The 12,790-nt window shown below is 54.5% G+C and overlaps 5 protein-coding genes across 5 annotated transcripts; 2 read left to right on the top strand and 3 right to left on the bottom strand.

The window, feature by feature from the left end:
- Positions 1-942: 942 nt before the first annotated feature.
- On the bottom strand, positions 943-4,369 carry M409DRAFT_56791 (uncharacterized protein; the record flags this gene model as incomplete). Its single annotated transcript, XM_033813398.1, has 5 exons — positions 943-2,005; positions 2,057-3,127; positions 3,247-3,451; positions 3,618-4,255; positions 4,308-4,369. 5 exons carry the CDS (start codon positions 4,367-4,369, stop codon positions 943-945), a joined length of 3,039 nt encoding a protein of 1,012 aa, XP_033664958.1.
- A 157-nt stretch (positions 4,370-4,526) lies between these two features.
- On the bottom strand, positions 4,527-5,270 carry M409DRAFT_56790 (uncharacterized protein; the record flags this gene model as incomplete). Its single annotated transcript, XM_033813397.1, has 2 exons — positions 4,527-5,080; positions 5,141-5,270. 2 exons carry the CDS (start codon positions 5,268-5,270, stop codon positions 4,527-4,529), a joined length of 684 nt encoding a protein of 227 aa, XP_033664957.1.
- A 242-nt stretch (positions 5,271-5,512) lies between these two features.
- Positions 5,513-8,562, top strand: M409DRAFT_68011 (uncharacterized protein; the record flags this gene model as incomplete). Its single annotated transcript, XM_033817652.1, has 2 exons — positions 5,513-5,577; positions 5,745-8,562. 2 exons carry the CDS (start codon positions 5,513-5,515, stop codon positions 8,560-8,562), a joined length of 2,883 nt encoding a protein of 960 aa, XP_033664956.1.
- Positions 8,563-8,846: 284 nt separating this feature from the next.
- On the bottom strand, positions 8,847-11,165 carry M409DRAFT_25414 (uncharacterized protein; the record flags this gene model as incomplete). The annotated part of the gene is made up of 1 exon (XM_033807679.1): positions 8,847-11,165. One exon carries the CDS (start codon positions 11,163-11,165, stop codon positions 8,847-8,849), a length of 2,319 nt encoding a protein of 772 aa, XP_033664955.1.
- Positions 11,166-11,780: 615 nt separating this feature from the next.
- M409DRAFT_68009 (uncharacterized protein) lies at positions 11,781-12,599 on the top strand (the record flags this gene model as incomplete). Its single annotated transcript, XM_033817651.1, has 1 exon — positions 11,781-12,599. One exon carries the CDS (start codon positions 11,781-11,783, stop codon positions 12,597-12,599), a length of 819 nt encoding a protein of 272 aa, XP_033664954.1.
- Between the last annotated feature and the right edge of the window lie 191 nt (positions 12,600-12,790).

Here is a 12,790-nt window from a genome sequence, read left to right as displayed (position 1 = left end):
GCTCCTTATATAGCTAGTAAACTTACTAGATCTTAATCTAATTAAGAATCTTTAGAGTCTTTTAAAGTATAGGGTTAGGCTTTATTTCCCTATAATAAGGGTAGAGGTTATTTAGGCTATATAGACTAAATAGACAAAGCTATCGATATCTAATATATTAAGGATCTACTAGAGTATTAGGGAAAGATATTAGGCAGTAATCGATACTGAAGGAGGCTATACAAAGTGGTGACCCACTTATTCTTCCATATATAGCTAGATAAAGGCTGAGAAACTAGCAGGGGTTCATATCATTCTTGCCAGAGCCTGTAGATAGCGTGTTCCAGGAGATGGGAAGGACCAGCGCAATGGACCACTGACGTCGCGATACAGTGTACTCCCTCGCTGAACTAGCGGAGGTCCCGCACGGAAACGTGCAGCAGAATGCTTGATTCAGGGGGTCGGATCTGCCGGGAGCCTACCGACTTGCGCATTTGCCCAACTGAATTGTTTCATGATGCTGCCGCCGCCTTAGGTGTGTTTTGTTGATGGTTGTGTGTAGAAGAGCGTTGATTTGTGTAGAGGTGAGGTTAGGGGAAGCGTGAAGGTTTCGTGGGCTTGGCAGCTTGTGACCAATCAAATCGCAGCAAATCCATTTGGTCCCGGTGGTCTGTAACGGCGAGGCTCGAATCCTTCATGCCGGTTGAACTTCACGTGGGCGCTAAGAGAAAGCATCTCGGAGTGCCTCCGCCATTATTGCAATATAAGATGGGATCGTGCAAATCTTAGTCTGGATTCTGGGTCGCAGGCCAGGTTTCCAGATTACCTCCTCTGATGAGTTCTGCTTTCAGAAGTGTTCCGAAAAGTCTCCATAAGAACTCCACACATGCAATCCCAACATCAGCTACTCTGCCCGTCAACTCGTAGAGCCTTTGTGTGGCTGGTCATCCATGGTGTATTGGTCTAATTTGCAATCAAGGACAGCGCCAGCCAAACGACCGTCGTCAAGGTGGCTGCGGCCCAGATCTGAAAACGGACGTTGATGCGTTGTGCTGCAGACGTTGCAGAAGGACGAGGCTCCACCACGTTGCTTGTGGAGGATAAAGCTGTTGAAGATATTCGAATAGTAGATGAGGAAGAATTCGTCGAGTTCGTGGCCTTACTTTGGCTAGGGTCACTTGATGGGGCCGATGGAGATGTTGTCGGTGGACCCAGAGATGCAGTACGTGTCGCGCCGAGTTGGATTAATGTCTTGCCACCTGTGACGGCCATAGCGACCGTCAGTTGAGATGATCCGTGGAGAAGTGTGATCGGTGATCCGGGTGCAAGAGTCATGCCATTGACGATGAAGTCGCCTTGCTCGTTTCGATGAACAGTTGGAGTCGGCCAAGAGACGGCAGTGTCAGCATCAGGTTTGCGACTGGAAGCCTCGGCCTCGGATGTGACCCCTACACTGGATGTGCTAGATGCCGTCCCTTGACTGGCAATTATTGTTGTTGATTGTGCGGTGCTGGAAGCATGAGCTCTTGATTCATCAGATACAAGCTTGAAGCTCGTAAGAGTAGTCGCTTGTACGATGAGGGACATAATAGATGCGATGTAGCCAGCAACATTGGTCGTCTGCTCTTCAGTGACAACGGCGGACAACGGCGGCGCCGATGAAGAAACTCTCGCCACTTGTGTCGTCGGACTGACAGTCGGAGTCTCTGCCAGTGGTCTGTCGGTCGATGGAGAATTAGAGAAGCTTGCCGTATCTTCATGGTTCGAGATTGAAGAGCCTTGTGATGATTCCCCACCGTCTGCGATGAGACTTGCGAGGTCGCTTGCTTGATTTTTCGACCCTGCGTCAGCTGTAGTGGATGGATCGCTCGTCTTCGTTGGCGTTGAACTTGAAGGCGCAGAGCATTGACTAGCTGTTTCGTAAGAGACAGCAGAAGTCGCGGTAGTCATTGTGATGACGTTGGCAACAGGCAAGGTCGGGGTGGCCATGACCGCTTGTTCGGTCAAAGCAATTGGGGGGTCGTAACTACATTTGTCAGTGCCTGGACCTTCACCAGTGCCATTTCTTAGGACCTACAGGCCTTCCAGCGCCGCCCCACAGTCCGCCCATTCTGGGGCCAAGGTTCGCAAAGCTGAGGGCACGACAAGCGTCGGATTCCAAGTTGGAAATATTGTCGAGCAGCCGAACATGATGCACGATGGCTGCTGCTCGTAGTCGGTAACAGGGGTCAAGCCAGCGAGGTCGGTGTAGTTGATTGGGCCATACGAGTTGGCTGCGCTCTGGCCAACCTTTCCACCCCAGTGCCATTGAGTCGAAACATCTGTAGGATTCATCGCGAGAAGTGTGCCAGTATGGTTCTGACCGACTCGAGTGCACCAGTTGGATGCATACACAGTCGAGAGCGAGATGTACACCGTGGGAGAGAAGAGCGTTATGCCGTTCGTGAGTTCCATAGACCGCGTTGCAGGCGTTGACATCGCAGTGTCGGTATTAGTCGTCGGCGGCCAGTAATACAGCTCAACAGATCCCCCATATATCGAGCATTTGCCACAGTCGTTGCTCGTCGACAAGGTGACGTATCTGCAGCTCGGCGTAGGCTTTGTTAGCCAACTGTTCGATACTGCCCACTCCGTGGCTGTCGTCACTTTCACGCTTGGAGACGGTCGTCCAAGCGCATATACTGGTGTTATCGTGACTTGACGATTCGTCTCGTTCGTGTGAACGTTTTGCTTGGTCACAGCAACACTAGCAGTGCTGAATGTTTTGTAAACGTCAATAGTGGTGGACATCAGACTCGGATCTTGGCCGTAAGTTGTGTAGTATAGTGACCATCCTGGCGCCGGATCCGATGTCCTGTCTCTGTCTCCATTATACGTCGACCACAGATCCTTACATGCAGAGACAACTCCGCCGGCAAGTGACTGGCATGATGTATCGTTCTTGTGGCAGTATGCTGTACATGGTGGGTTGCCCTCGTCGTCATTGCATGTCTCGAACCAGAGTCCTGGGAGCTTGTCGTAGATGGAGGCATTATTAAAGGCGGTGTTGGACTGCTCGCTGCTAGGAGGCTGATGCGATTCTGTAGCGATACTGTCGTTCGCACTTGGATTTCGTCGGTAGTGAGGAACCTGGAAACTCTGTGCTGAACTGGACGTGATGAAGAGAATGAAGAAAGATGGCAAGCGCATATTGCAGCAATGAAAGCGGAAGTAAATCCAACACCAGACGTCCTCAATACATACCACAGAACTCCTTATGATACCCACCGAACAAACTCAACGAAAAACATGCGGCATAAGCGGCACAGCCATAGCGGCCGCACCATCCAGGAATCCTGCACGTTATTAGAATAGCAGAAGAGTGGGTGGGCGGCAACGCAAGCCAGCGCTTCGAGGTCTTTCCAGCCCCCAAAACGCGGCGCGTCCGACTTCAACGGGTTTGAGAATAAGCATCTCCTAATATTCCGCCGACCTGATGAGTCGTGTAGCTGAGGATTTGAAGGGTGTCGGGATCATGAGGTGGAGTGCTTCAGAGAATCCAGAGTGTGGTTTGGGGTTGAGGTAAGTAATACGGGCTACAGCTCCATTCTGACCGCCGTTTCATTCCCTGACTAAATCAGAAAACCCCTTCTTCTTACGATAGCAATTCTTCTCTTCGAGAGCATGCTCGTGGAAAGCGCGTTCCACACCAATTTGATATGTATCCTCTTCTTTGCCGCTCGCCAGTTCTCGTTGAAGCTCTTGCAGGAAGGTGAGAGGGTCATCGTCATGAACCAGCTGCTTCACGTTGGTCAAAGAAGCCGCCATGTGTACGAACAAGCGTCGCATGCAGCAGCCAGGAGAGGTGCGCTCGTAAAGACGTTGTCGAATGCGGCGGCCCGGGTACCATGTCACGCCTTCATCATCGCCGAGCATTGCGAGAAGCGCCGAGTCCAGAAGGGCGTCCTCGAAATCTGTGTCGTCGATCTTGTTGCCCAAGAAGTATGCTTCCAACATGTTCTCCCAGAAAGATTCGCGAAAGACATCTTCGTTGCCCTTTGCGTTCTTTCCGGTTGGCTGGTTGATGAAGAGTTTGCCTCGATGGCGCCAGTTCAAGTAGATGTTGAACGCCGCAGGTTCATGCCGAGGCAGCTCTATGGATATCTGTTTGCCGTGTGGCTTCTTCTCCAAGAGTATTGCCTGGAAGTAGCCCGAAGAAGTGCATAGGATGTTTGCATTTATTTGGAAGGTGGTCGCTGGGTCGCCCACGCTGACGGCGATGGGTGGTTGGAAGAAACTATGCGGGGTCAGTATGCTATAAAGACGAGGAGATGATGAGTGATTTTTACTCGAACGCATCGCCCGCCGGCCTCGTCGTTTCCGGTAACACGGAGTGCGGCGTGGGTGCCATGGTAATGAGTGCATGGAACTTTGTCCAATGTTCCGCGACAACAGGGTCGTAATTATAAGCCTGTGCCGGTGTCGACATCGAGCCGCATGGTGAATATAACCATGCGCTGTTTTCACATGCGAGAGTTTCCAGTGAATACAGCACCCGCTTCAATGCCTCAGTCCATGTCCATCACGTCGGGATCGTCATCCTCCTCCACCACATAACCGGTGCTGTATCCATGCGCAGTCTCTGCTACGGCTTCTGCATGATCACTCTGATCATACTTGCAGTTCATATCATGATGTCTGGCCTCCTCTTCTGCCTTTTCACGAGCCCGCTGCCTGCTCTCAATGATGGCTTTCCTGACCGAATCGTGGCCCTCATCTACCGTCAGTGACTTGGGCACACTGTACAACACCAGCTCTTGACCCTCGTGATCTTCATCTCTGCGACTTTGCAGCAGCTGTTGGGAGATCCTGCTCAGCTTTTTGTCGATGTCTGGCAGGAAGATAAGCTTCTCCTCGTCCGATTCGATGTCTGCGAGTTCCTCGTCGAGGTCGTGAATGTATACGCGATCGCGCGTATCGTCCACCTGCATCAACTCATCGTCTGTGCGGGCTGGCGCATTATTTACGGTACTACTACTCGCAGTGATCGGCGCGGTCGGTGAAGTCGGGGGTTTGGAGATGGGGATGTAGTAGTTGCTGTTGATGCCGCCTTTGTTCCCTTCTACATTCACACCACACGTTAGACATTGCCTTTTTCCATTCGTGACGTCGTTTCACATACCGAGATTGAGTAGATTGAATCGCTTGGTAAACCTTTCCGAGTCACCAATTGAGTCATCTGCGCGGCGCTTGGTGCCAGCGAGAGAGCCCGCTCCACCACCATTGGCCACGCCGGCGCCGGTGTTCCACATCGTCAACATCACCTCTCTTCTCCAAGGACTTGATTCGCAATCAACTCATCATCCACGCAAACAAAAAACAGAACGGCGTTGCTGCGGCTGAAGAGTGAGAGCGGCGGGCTTTGTAGTGCATGCGGAGCTTCTTCCTCTCGGCGCCGACGAAGCGGTTGTGGAATTCTAGAAGCTCACTGAAAGGTTTGCTGCACCACCGCCGACAACCCCCATATCCACTGTCACGCAACCCATTCCGCACCATGGCCTCCACCGCAGGCCAGGAGCCTGAGTGGACGGCCGTCAATGTCCGCAAGGCCTACCTCGAGTAAGTCCTCGCCCCCAAATTCCCCTCTAAACTGGCTATATCAATAGCGCGGAGAGCACGTGCGTGTGCATATTTTCATGCTCGACTATGAGAAAAGCTCTTGGGCATGAAACTCGCTCATGTTGCTTTGGAGATATCTATTTGATCCTAGACTAACATGTTTCCAGCTACTTCAAGGAAAATGGCCACACGTTCGTCCCCAGCAGCAGCGTGGTCCCTCTCTCAGACCCGACTCTTCTCTTCGCCAATGCTGGCATGAACCAGTACAAGCCCATCTTCCTTGGAACGATAGACCCTAACTCCGACTTCGCCAAACTCAAGCGTGCGGTCAACTCGCAGAAATGTATTCGTGCGGGTGGCAAGCACAACGACTTGGACGATGTCGGCAAGGACTCTTACCACCACACTTTCTTCGAGATGCTGGGTAACTGGTCATTCGGCGACTACTTCAAGAAGGAAGCCATTCAATTCTCGTGGGAGCTCTTGACCAAGGTCTTCAAGCTCGACCCGGACCGGCTATATGTCACCTACTTCGAGGGCAAGCCAGATGCAGGCCTGGAACCTGACACGGAGGCGAGAGACTACTGGAAGGCTGTTGGCGTTGCTGATGACCACCTCTTGACCGGCGACATGAAGGACAACTTCTGGGAGATGGGTGACCAAGGCCCATGTGGACCATGCTCGGAGATTCACTACGACCGCATTGGCGGTCGAAATGCTGCACATCTGGTCAATATGGATGACCCGAACGTGCTCGAGATCTGGAACAACGTCTTCATTCAGTACAACCGTGAGCCAGATAAGAGCCTGAAGCCGCTCCCAGCCAAGCACATCGACACTGGAATGGGTTACGAGCGACTGGTGTCAGTATTACAGAACAAGATGTCAAACTACGATACCGACGTCTTCACACCACTCTTCAAGCGCATTCAAGAAGTCACAGGCGCGAGAGAATATCGCGGCAAGTTTGGCGACGAGGATGCAGATGGCGTCGATACTGCGTACCGAGTAGTTGCAGACCACGTTCGACTCCTCACATTCGCCATTTCTGACGGCGCACCACCAAACAACGCCGGCCGAGGGTACGTCGTTCGTCGTGTGCTTCGACGTGGCGCTCGCTACGCCCGCAAATACTTCAACACCGAAATCGGCAGCTTCTTTTCCAAGATTGTGCCGACACTGGTCGAGCAGATGGGCGAGATGTTCCCGGAGATCAAGAAGAAGCAGGCTGAAGTGCAGGAGATTCTTGACGAGGAAGAGGTCACGTTCGCCAAGACATTGGATCGAGGAGAGGTCATGTTCGAGAAGTATGCTCAACAGTGCAAGGTGAATGGTGCGAAGAATCTTGCTGGTGCTGATGTCTTCCGGCTGTACGACACCTACGGCTTCCCGGTGGATCTCACCAAGATCATGGCTGAAGAGCGTGGTCTGGACATCAACGAAGATGATGTTGCTGCTGCAGAACAGAAGCATCGTGAAGCCTCCAAAGGCGCGAAGAAGGAGGGCGCAGATCTGGTCAAGCTCAATGTGCACGATATCAACGAACTGGAGAAGATGCCTGACGTGCCAAAGACAGACGATTCTGCCAAATTCCAGAAGGGCAACATCCACGCCGTGATCAAGACTTTCTACCACGGTGGCAAGTTTGTGAAGTCGACCAAGGAGATTCCTGAAGGCGATCAGTTTGGTGTTGTTCTCGACCGAACCAACTTCTACGCTGAGCAGGGTGGTCAAGAAGCGGACACTGGACGTATTCTCATCGACGGCGAGGCGGAGATCGATGTCCAAAGCGTGCAGACGTACGCTGGATACGTGATGCACACCGGCTACATGAACTACGGCTCTCTCGAAGCAGGGAACGAAGTCTTATGCCAATACAGCGAAGAGCGAAGACAGCCCATCCGCAACAACCACACCGGCACGCACATCCTCAACTTCGCCCTACGAGAAGTCCTCGGCGACGACGTCAACCAAAAGGGCTCCCTGGTCGCGCAGGAAAAGCTCCGCTTCGACTTCTCCCACAAGCAAGGCTGCTCCGACGCCGAACTGCACAAGATCGAAGAACTCAGCACGAGCTACATCCGGCAAAACAGCGAAGTCTACTCCAAGGAAGTGCCCCTCACCACCGCCAAACAAATCAAAGGCGTCCGCGCCGTCTTCGGCGAAACCTACCCGGACCCCGTCCGCGTCGTCTCCATCGGCGTCCCCGTCGACGAACTCCTCGAAGACGTCTCCCGCCCAGAATGGGAACAAGTCTCGGTCGAATTCTGCGGCGGCACGCACGTCAAGAACAGCGGCGAGATCAAAGACCTCGTCGTCATCGAGGAGAGCGGCATCGCCAAGGGCATCCGCCGCATCGTCGCCGTCACGGGCCAAGACGCACACTTCGTCCAGCTCAAAGCGCAGGAATGGCACGACCGCGTCTCCGCCCTCGAGAAGCTCCCCTTCGGCTCCGAGAAAGAGTCCCGCACGAAAGAATGGCAGCACGAACTCTCCAGCCTCGAAATCTCCCTCCTCGCGAAGAACAAACTCCGCGAGCGCTTCGCGAAAATCGTCAAGGAGAATCTGGACCACCAGAAAGCCCTGCAGAAGGCGGAGAATAAACGCGTCCTCGACGCTATTACGGAGCATTTCACCACCCACAAGGACGCCACGTCCCTCGTGCTGAATATCCCCGATACGCTCTCCCCCGGCAGCAAAGCCGTGCAGGAAGCCCTCAAGACGATTTCCTCCAAGAATAAGGACAAGACCGTTTATCTGTTGGGCAAGAGCGAGGAAGGCAAAGTCCTGCACGGGTGTCATGTTAGTTCTGCCGCGCAGGGCAAGGGCGTGGATGCGGGGAAGTGGAGCGGGGAGGTCGCGGGGGTTGTGGGGGGGAAGGCGGGGGGGAAGGGGGCGACGAGTCTGGGGCAGGGGACGGAGGGAAGTAAGGTGGAGGAGGCGGTTGAGAGGGCGAGGAGGTATTTGGAGGGGTTGGGGTTGTAGGAGTCTTGGGGCTTGGACTTTTGGAGACTTCGATGTGTGGGGATTGGTGGGATGAGTGATGGGGAGCGTGATGGATGCATGCTCTCTTGCGTTCCAATTGCCTGTCAGTAGGAGTGTACTGTACGCTTAGATGAAGTTCCGTGTTATGGCTCTGCATTATCGCGAATCCACGCAACGCAAAGAGAAAAAGAAAATAGAACCACGACGATATTTTTTGAATGTTTCTTTTCTTTTTCATTCGTCTGTTCTTCTTCACTTTCCAGCTCTCTCACAGTAGCACCTAGCTAGCTTCCATCCCCATCATTCCCATCCACCTCAACCTTCCCCTTCGAAGAAGCACCCACCTTCCTCGGATCCTCCCTAACAACCTGCACCTTGGTATCTTCCTTCACATTCCTCCCTTGCTCATCAAGTCCCACCCCACTATCACTATCCCCAACACCAACGCCACCCCTCTTTCCCGCCTCCCTCTCGAAACTCGTAGGATCGATCCCCAGAATCCCACCGACGTTATTTCGATCGCCGGGGACGCTGAACTCTCTGAAGGCGTATCGCCACTCGTTCAGAAACTGTCGGATTGCTTTGCCGACTTTGTCTTTGCCGTTCTTGCTGTGGTGACCGGTTCCGCAGATGGCGTAGACGGGGCGGGAGGAGGATTTCTGCTCTTTGAGGCAGTCGCTGAGGTATTGGACGGCTTCTTCGGGGTGGAGGCCGTGGAGGTCGACGTAGAGTTCCTTGCTGCCGCTGCCGGAGGAGAGGGATTTGTTGCGTTCGTCGTAGAGGGCGCGGGCGGCTTCGCGGTGTTTCTCGCGCATGAGGGCATTTTCGTTCTGCCCGCGTAATGACAGGGCTTTGGCGCCTCGGGCGTCGTTGCGGTTCCAGGCTTGGGCGGCGCTTTGGAGGAACTTGTTGCGAAGGCCGCCGTGCTTAAAGGCTTCTTGGCGGGCTTTCATATATGCGCTGTTGACTTTGTCGCCGGTCTCCAGCCATGGTATCTCTTTTGGCGCGGCGATTGCCATTGCTGCGGCGGAGTTCTCACGAGTTGATGTGAAGGATCGGTTGTTTCTCAATCCACGACGCATTGCATCTCTGCTGACATTGGGACTGGGCGATGGTGACATGCGCACTACATCAGCGAGACTACCTGGCTGTTGAACAGGAGGTCCGTGATTGTGGTGACCGTGTCCACCTCGCTTGCCGTGGTGTCTCTTGCCGAGAGGTTTGGAAGCAGCAGAACCGAGAGTGGGGAAGGCTTCGTCGTCTTGGAAGTTGGGTTGTTGGCTAGGTGTTGGAGCTCGCGATGCATGTCTACTGCCAGGTCGAGAGCCTGGTCGGCTGCCATGGCGTGGTCCAGTAGGAACAAAGGTTGGAAAGAGTCCTGGCGGGACGGCACTTTGCTGCTGCTGTTGCTGAAGCACAGCGTTGAGGGTGGAAGGATCGACACTCTGACTGTCGTCGTATGGATTACTAGTCGTAGGCTGCAGAGCCGGAAAACTGTCGTAGTCCTGAAGCTGGAAGTTTGGACCTAGCTGTTGTGGAGTGTTGGAGCCGCTAGCTGCGACGCTCAGCTGCTGCATCAGCAGTGCTGGGTCGTGGGAGAAGAGACACGATTCGCCCGCAATGCAGTTCCCTTGCAGCCAGTACTTGCAGACGTGGTTTTGAACTTGATGCGCGAACCTACAATCAGCGCGAGCGCAATGTCCACTGGCCAGCCAGTATCGACACACGGTGGCTGTCTTCTGCTGCCCGGCTGGCGTGGCTGGTCGGGAGGACGGCGACATGTTCTTGCCCACCAAATATTTTCGATTCTGCTCCTGTTGCTGTTGAATGGTGGCAGCCATAAGGTTCGCGCCCATGCCTTGAGCTTCCATGAGTGAGTTGACAGTCTGACTCAGGTCATACCCGTTCGCCTCAAGTATCTGCTCCAACTCCTCGTCGGTTTTGTTGTCTTGCAGAATCGATCGCAGCATGTCGTAAGGGCTCATTTCGGTGGTGTAGGGGGATATGAAGTCGGAAGCACCAAAACCAGCATCACTAAAGCTGGTATTGCTGCTTGCGTCGTCATTGACGAGCCAGTCGACAGTATCGCTGCCGTAGTCGCCATAGTTTTCGGTATTAGGTGAGGAGTCGCTGAACTGGTATGCGCTCAGTCTGGGGCTGTGGGGTATCACTGGCGTGGCAAGCGGCAGACGTGGGGAGGGTTTGGGTGAAGAGAACGGTGAGCCAACGGTTTGCGACTTTGTTCTTGCCAGCGCAGGTGGTGTTGGGCCGAAGCCTGGAGGGATGGACGGTGTCGCAGCAGAGCTTCTGGGCGAGTTGGTGCCAGAAGCCGTGGGTGTCGCAGCTCGCTGGATCCACGGCGCGGGCGATCGCGAACGGGCTACATGCACATTGCGCGCAGGTGGCGGCGAGGATGTCTTGTTCTCGGTCGCAGTCTTCCACTGCCACAGGACTCCCAACACGGCATCTTCCAGCGCCTTGCCCTTGAGCGAGGTGGGTTCGCTGCTCAGCAGCTCCTCCAGAGCGTCCGTCTTGGCCTCCTCCTCCAGGTCGTCATTGTCCAGGACGGGGCGGCACAGCTCGTAGATAGTATCGGACACCATGTCGGCGGTGGTGAAACGCTATTCGTGGTGGGGAAGTGAAGCCTACAGTGGGAGTCGGTGGTGGAGCATGATAATGGCACGCGGTGGTGAGGCTGCTGCGGGCGGCGCAGGAATGCGATTCGGACAAGCGAGTGTCACGAGCCGGCGTGGGCAGGTGGTGGTGAAAGTGAGGCGGAGGGGTGAGTGGGCTTATAAGCAGAGATGACAGCACGCACGACGAGGATTCCGTGCTTCGAGTGTTGCTGCTGCTGCTGCTGCGCCCGCTGCTGAATCCGAGACGGCGCGGGCGAGAGGTTGATCGGAGCAAGGAGGGGGTGCGGCTGGTGACGTCGCCCGCCGTTGGACGCGACAGCCTCGTCGACAGTGTTGATGTTGCTTGCTTTTGGCCGCTGGATCTCTCGCACGTGTAGTCGAGATTGAGTTGCAGATGTAGCAGTATAGTGGTAGTGTAGGAGCAGGGGAATTGCTGCTATTCCCTGCGCAGCGTCACCGCTTAACCAAGTCAAGTCGTTCACCCACATGCCGAGAAGCTTCTCCGCCGGCGACTCGCGCTAGTATTCCTGCTATACCACTACATGCAACTACACCTCTCTCATCCACCTCACTCCACACAGCATGGCCACCGCCGACCGGCGCCCACCGCTGCCAGAGCAGATCCTCAACCCGCAGACGTACACGCCGCCACAATTCACCTTCAGCAACTACCTCAAAGCCGCCATCCCTACCCTCGGCGCGCCTTCGAAGGTCACCCGTCCGCTCTGTCAAGACTTCCTCGATTCGAAAGGCAAAGCCTGTCCCAGAGGCGCGTCATGTCCTGATCGCCACTACCTGCCCCAGAGCGAGAGATCAGGCGTGCCCCATCTCATCTGCAAACATTACCAGCGAGGCCTCTGCAAGAAAGCCGAATCCTGCGAGTTCGCGCACACATTCAACCTTCGCGACGAGCGAGAATGTAAGGAGTTCTCGAGATATGGCATATGTCCCCAAGGCGACGACTGCACATACCTCCACATCCCACCCACCTCCGAACTCCGCCGACCCGCATGTCCTCACTACGCGAGAGGCTTCTGTCCCTTAGGACCCTACTGCAACCTTCGCCACATCAAACACCCCAAACTCTGCCCCTTCTACCTCGCAGGGTTCTGCCCAAATGGTCGCGCCCATCCTCCAGATCTTGATAAGGTCGTTAGCTGCGAGTATGGCGCCCATGCGAAATGGATCAAAGACGAGGACCTCAATCCTAGGAAGCCTGAGGTTCGGAAGGTCAAGGACGCGGAGCAAGAGAAGAAGGAGCAGGAGGAGAGAGAAGAGGAGTTCTATGCTGAACAGGATCGGATACGGGAGAAGATTGATAGGGGAGAAATTGGGCCTGGGAGGTATGGGCATGGATTCCGTGGTGGGAGGGGAAGAGGGAGGGGGAGGAAGAGATATTAGGAGATGGTCGTGTTGTGTTCTGCGCATTTCAGCGAGGCGTTGGGGAAATACTCGAGCATGAGCTGCATTACAGGTATGGAGCTCTTGAAGCAACTGAACTGAATCGAAAGACCTTTGACACAGTTTTTGACTCTTACATCCCCCCGACTCGAGTGGCAGAATTCAATTGCATACGGCCTGTACCCCATGGG

This window comes from Zasmidium cellare (assembly GCF_010093935.1).
Source record: "Zasmidium cellare ATCC 36951 unplaced genomic scaffold M409scaffold_27, whole genome shotgun sequence".
In the NCBI taxonomy this organism is placed as follows: Eukaryota; Fungi; Ascomycota; class Dothideomycetes; order Mycosphaerellales; family Mycosphaerellaceae; genus Zasmidium; species Zasmidium cellare.
The sequence above is the reverse complement of the archived record's forward strand: the minus strand, read 5'-3'. Positions and strand labels throughout refer to the sequence as shown.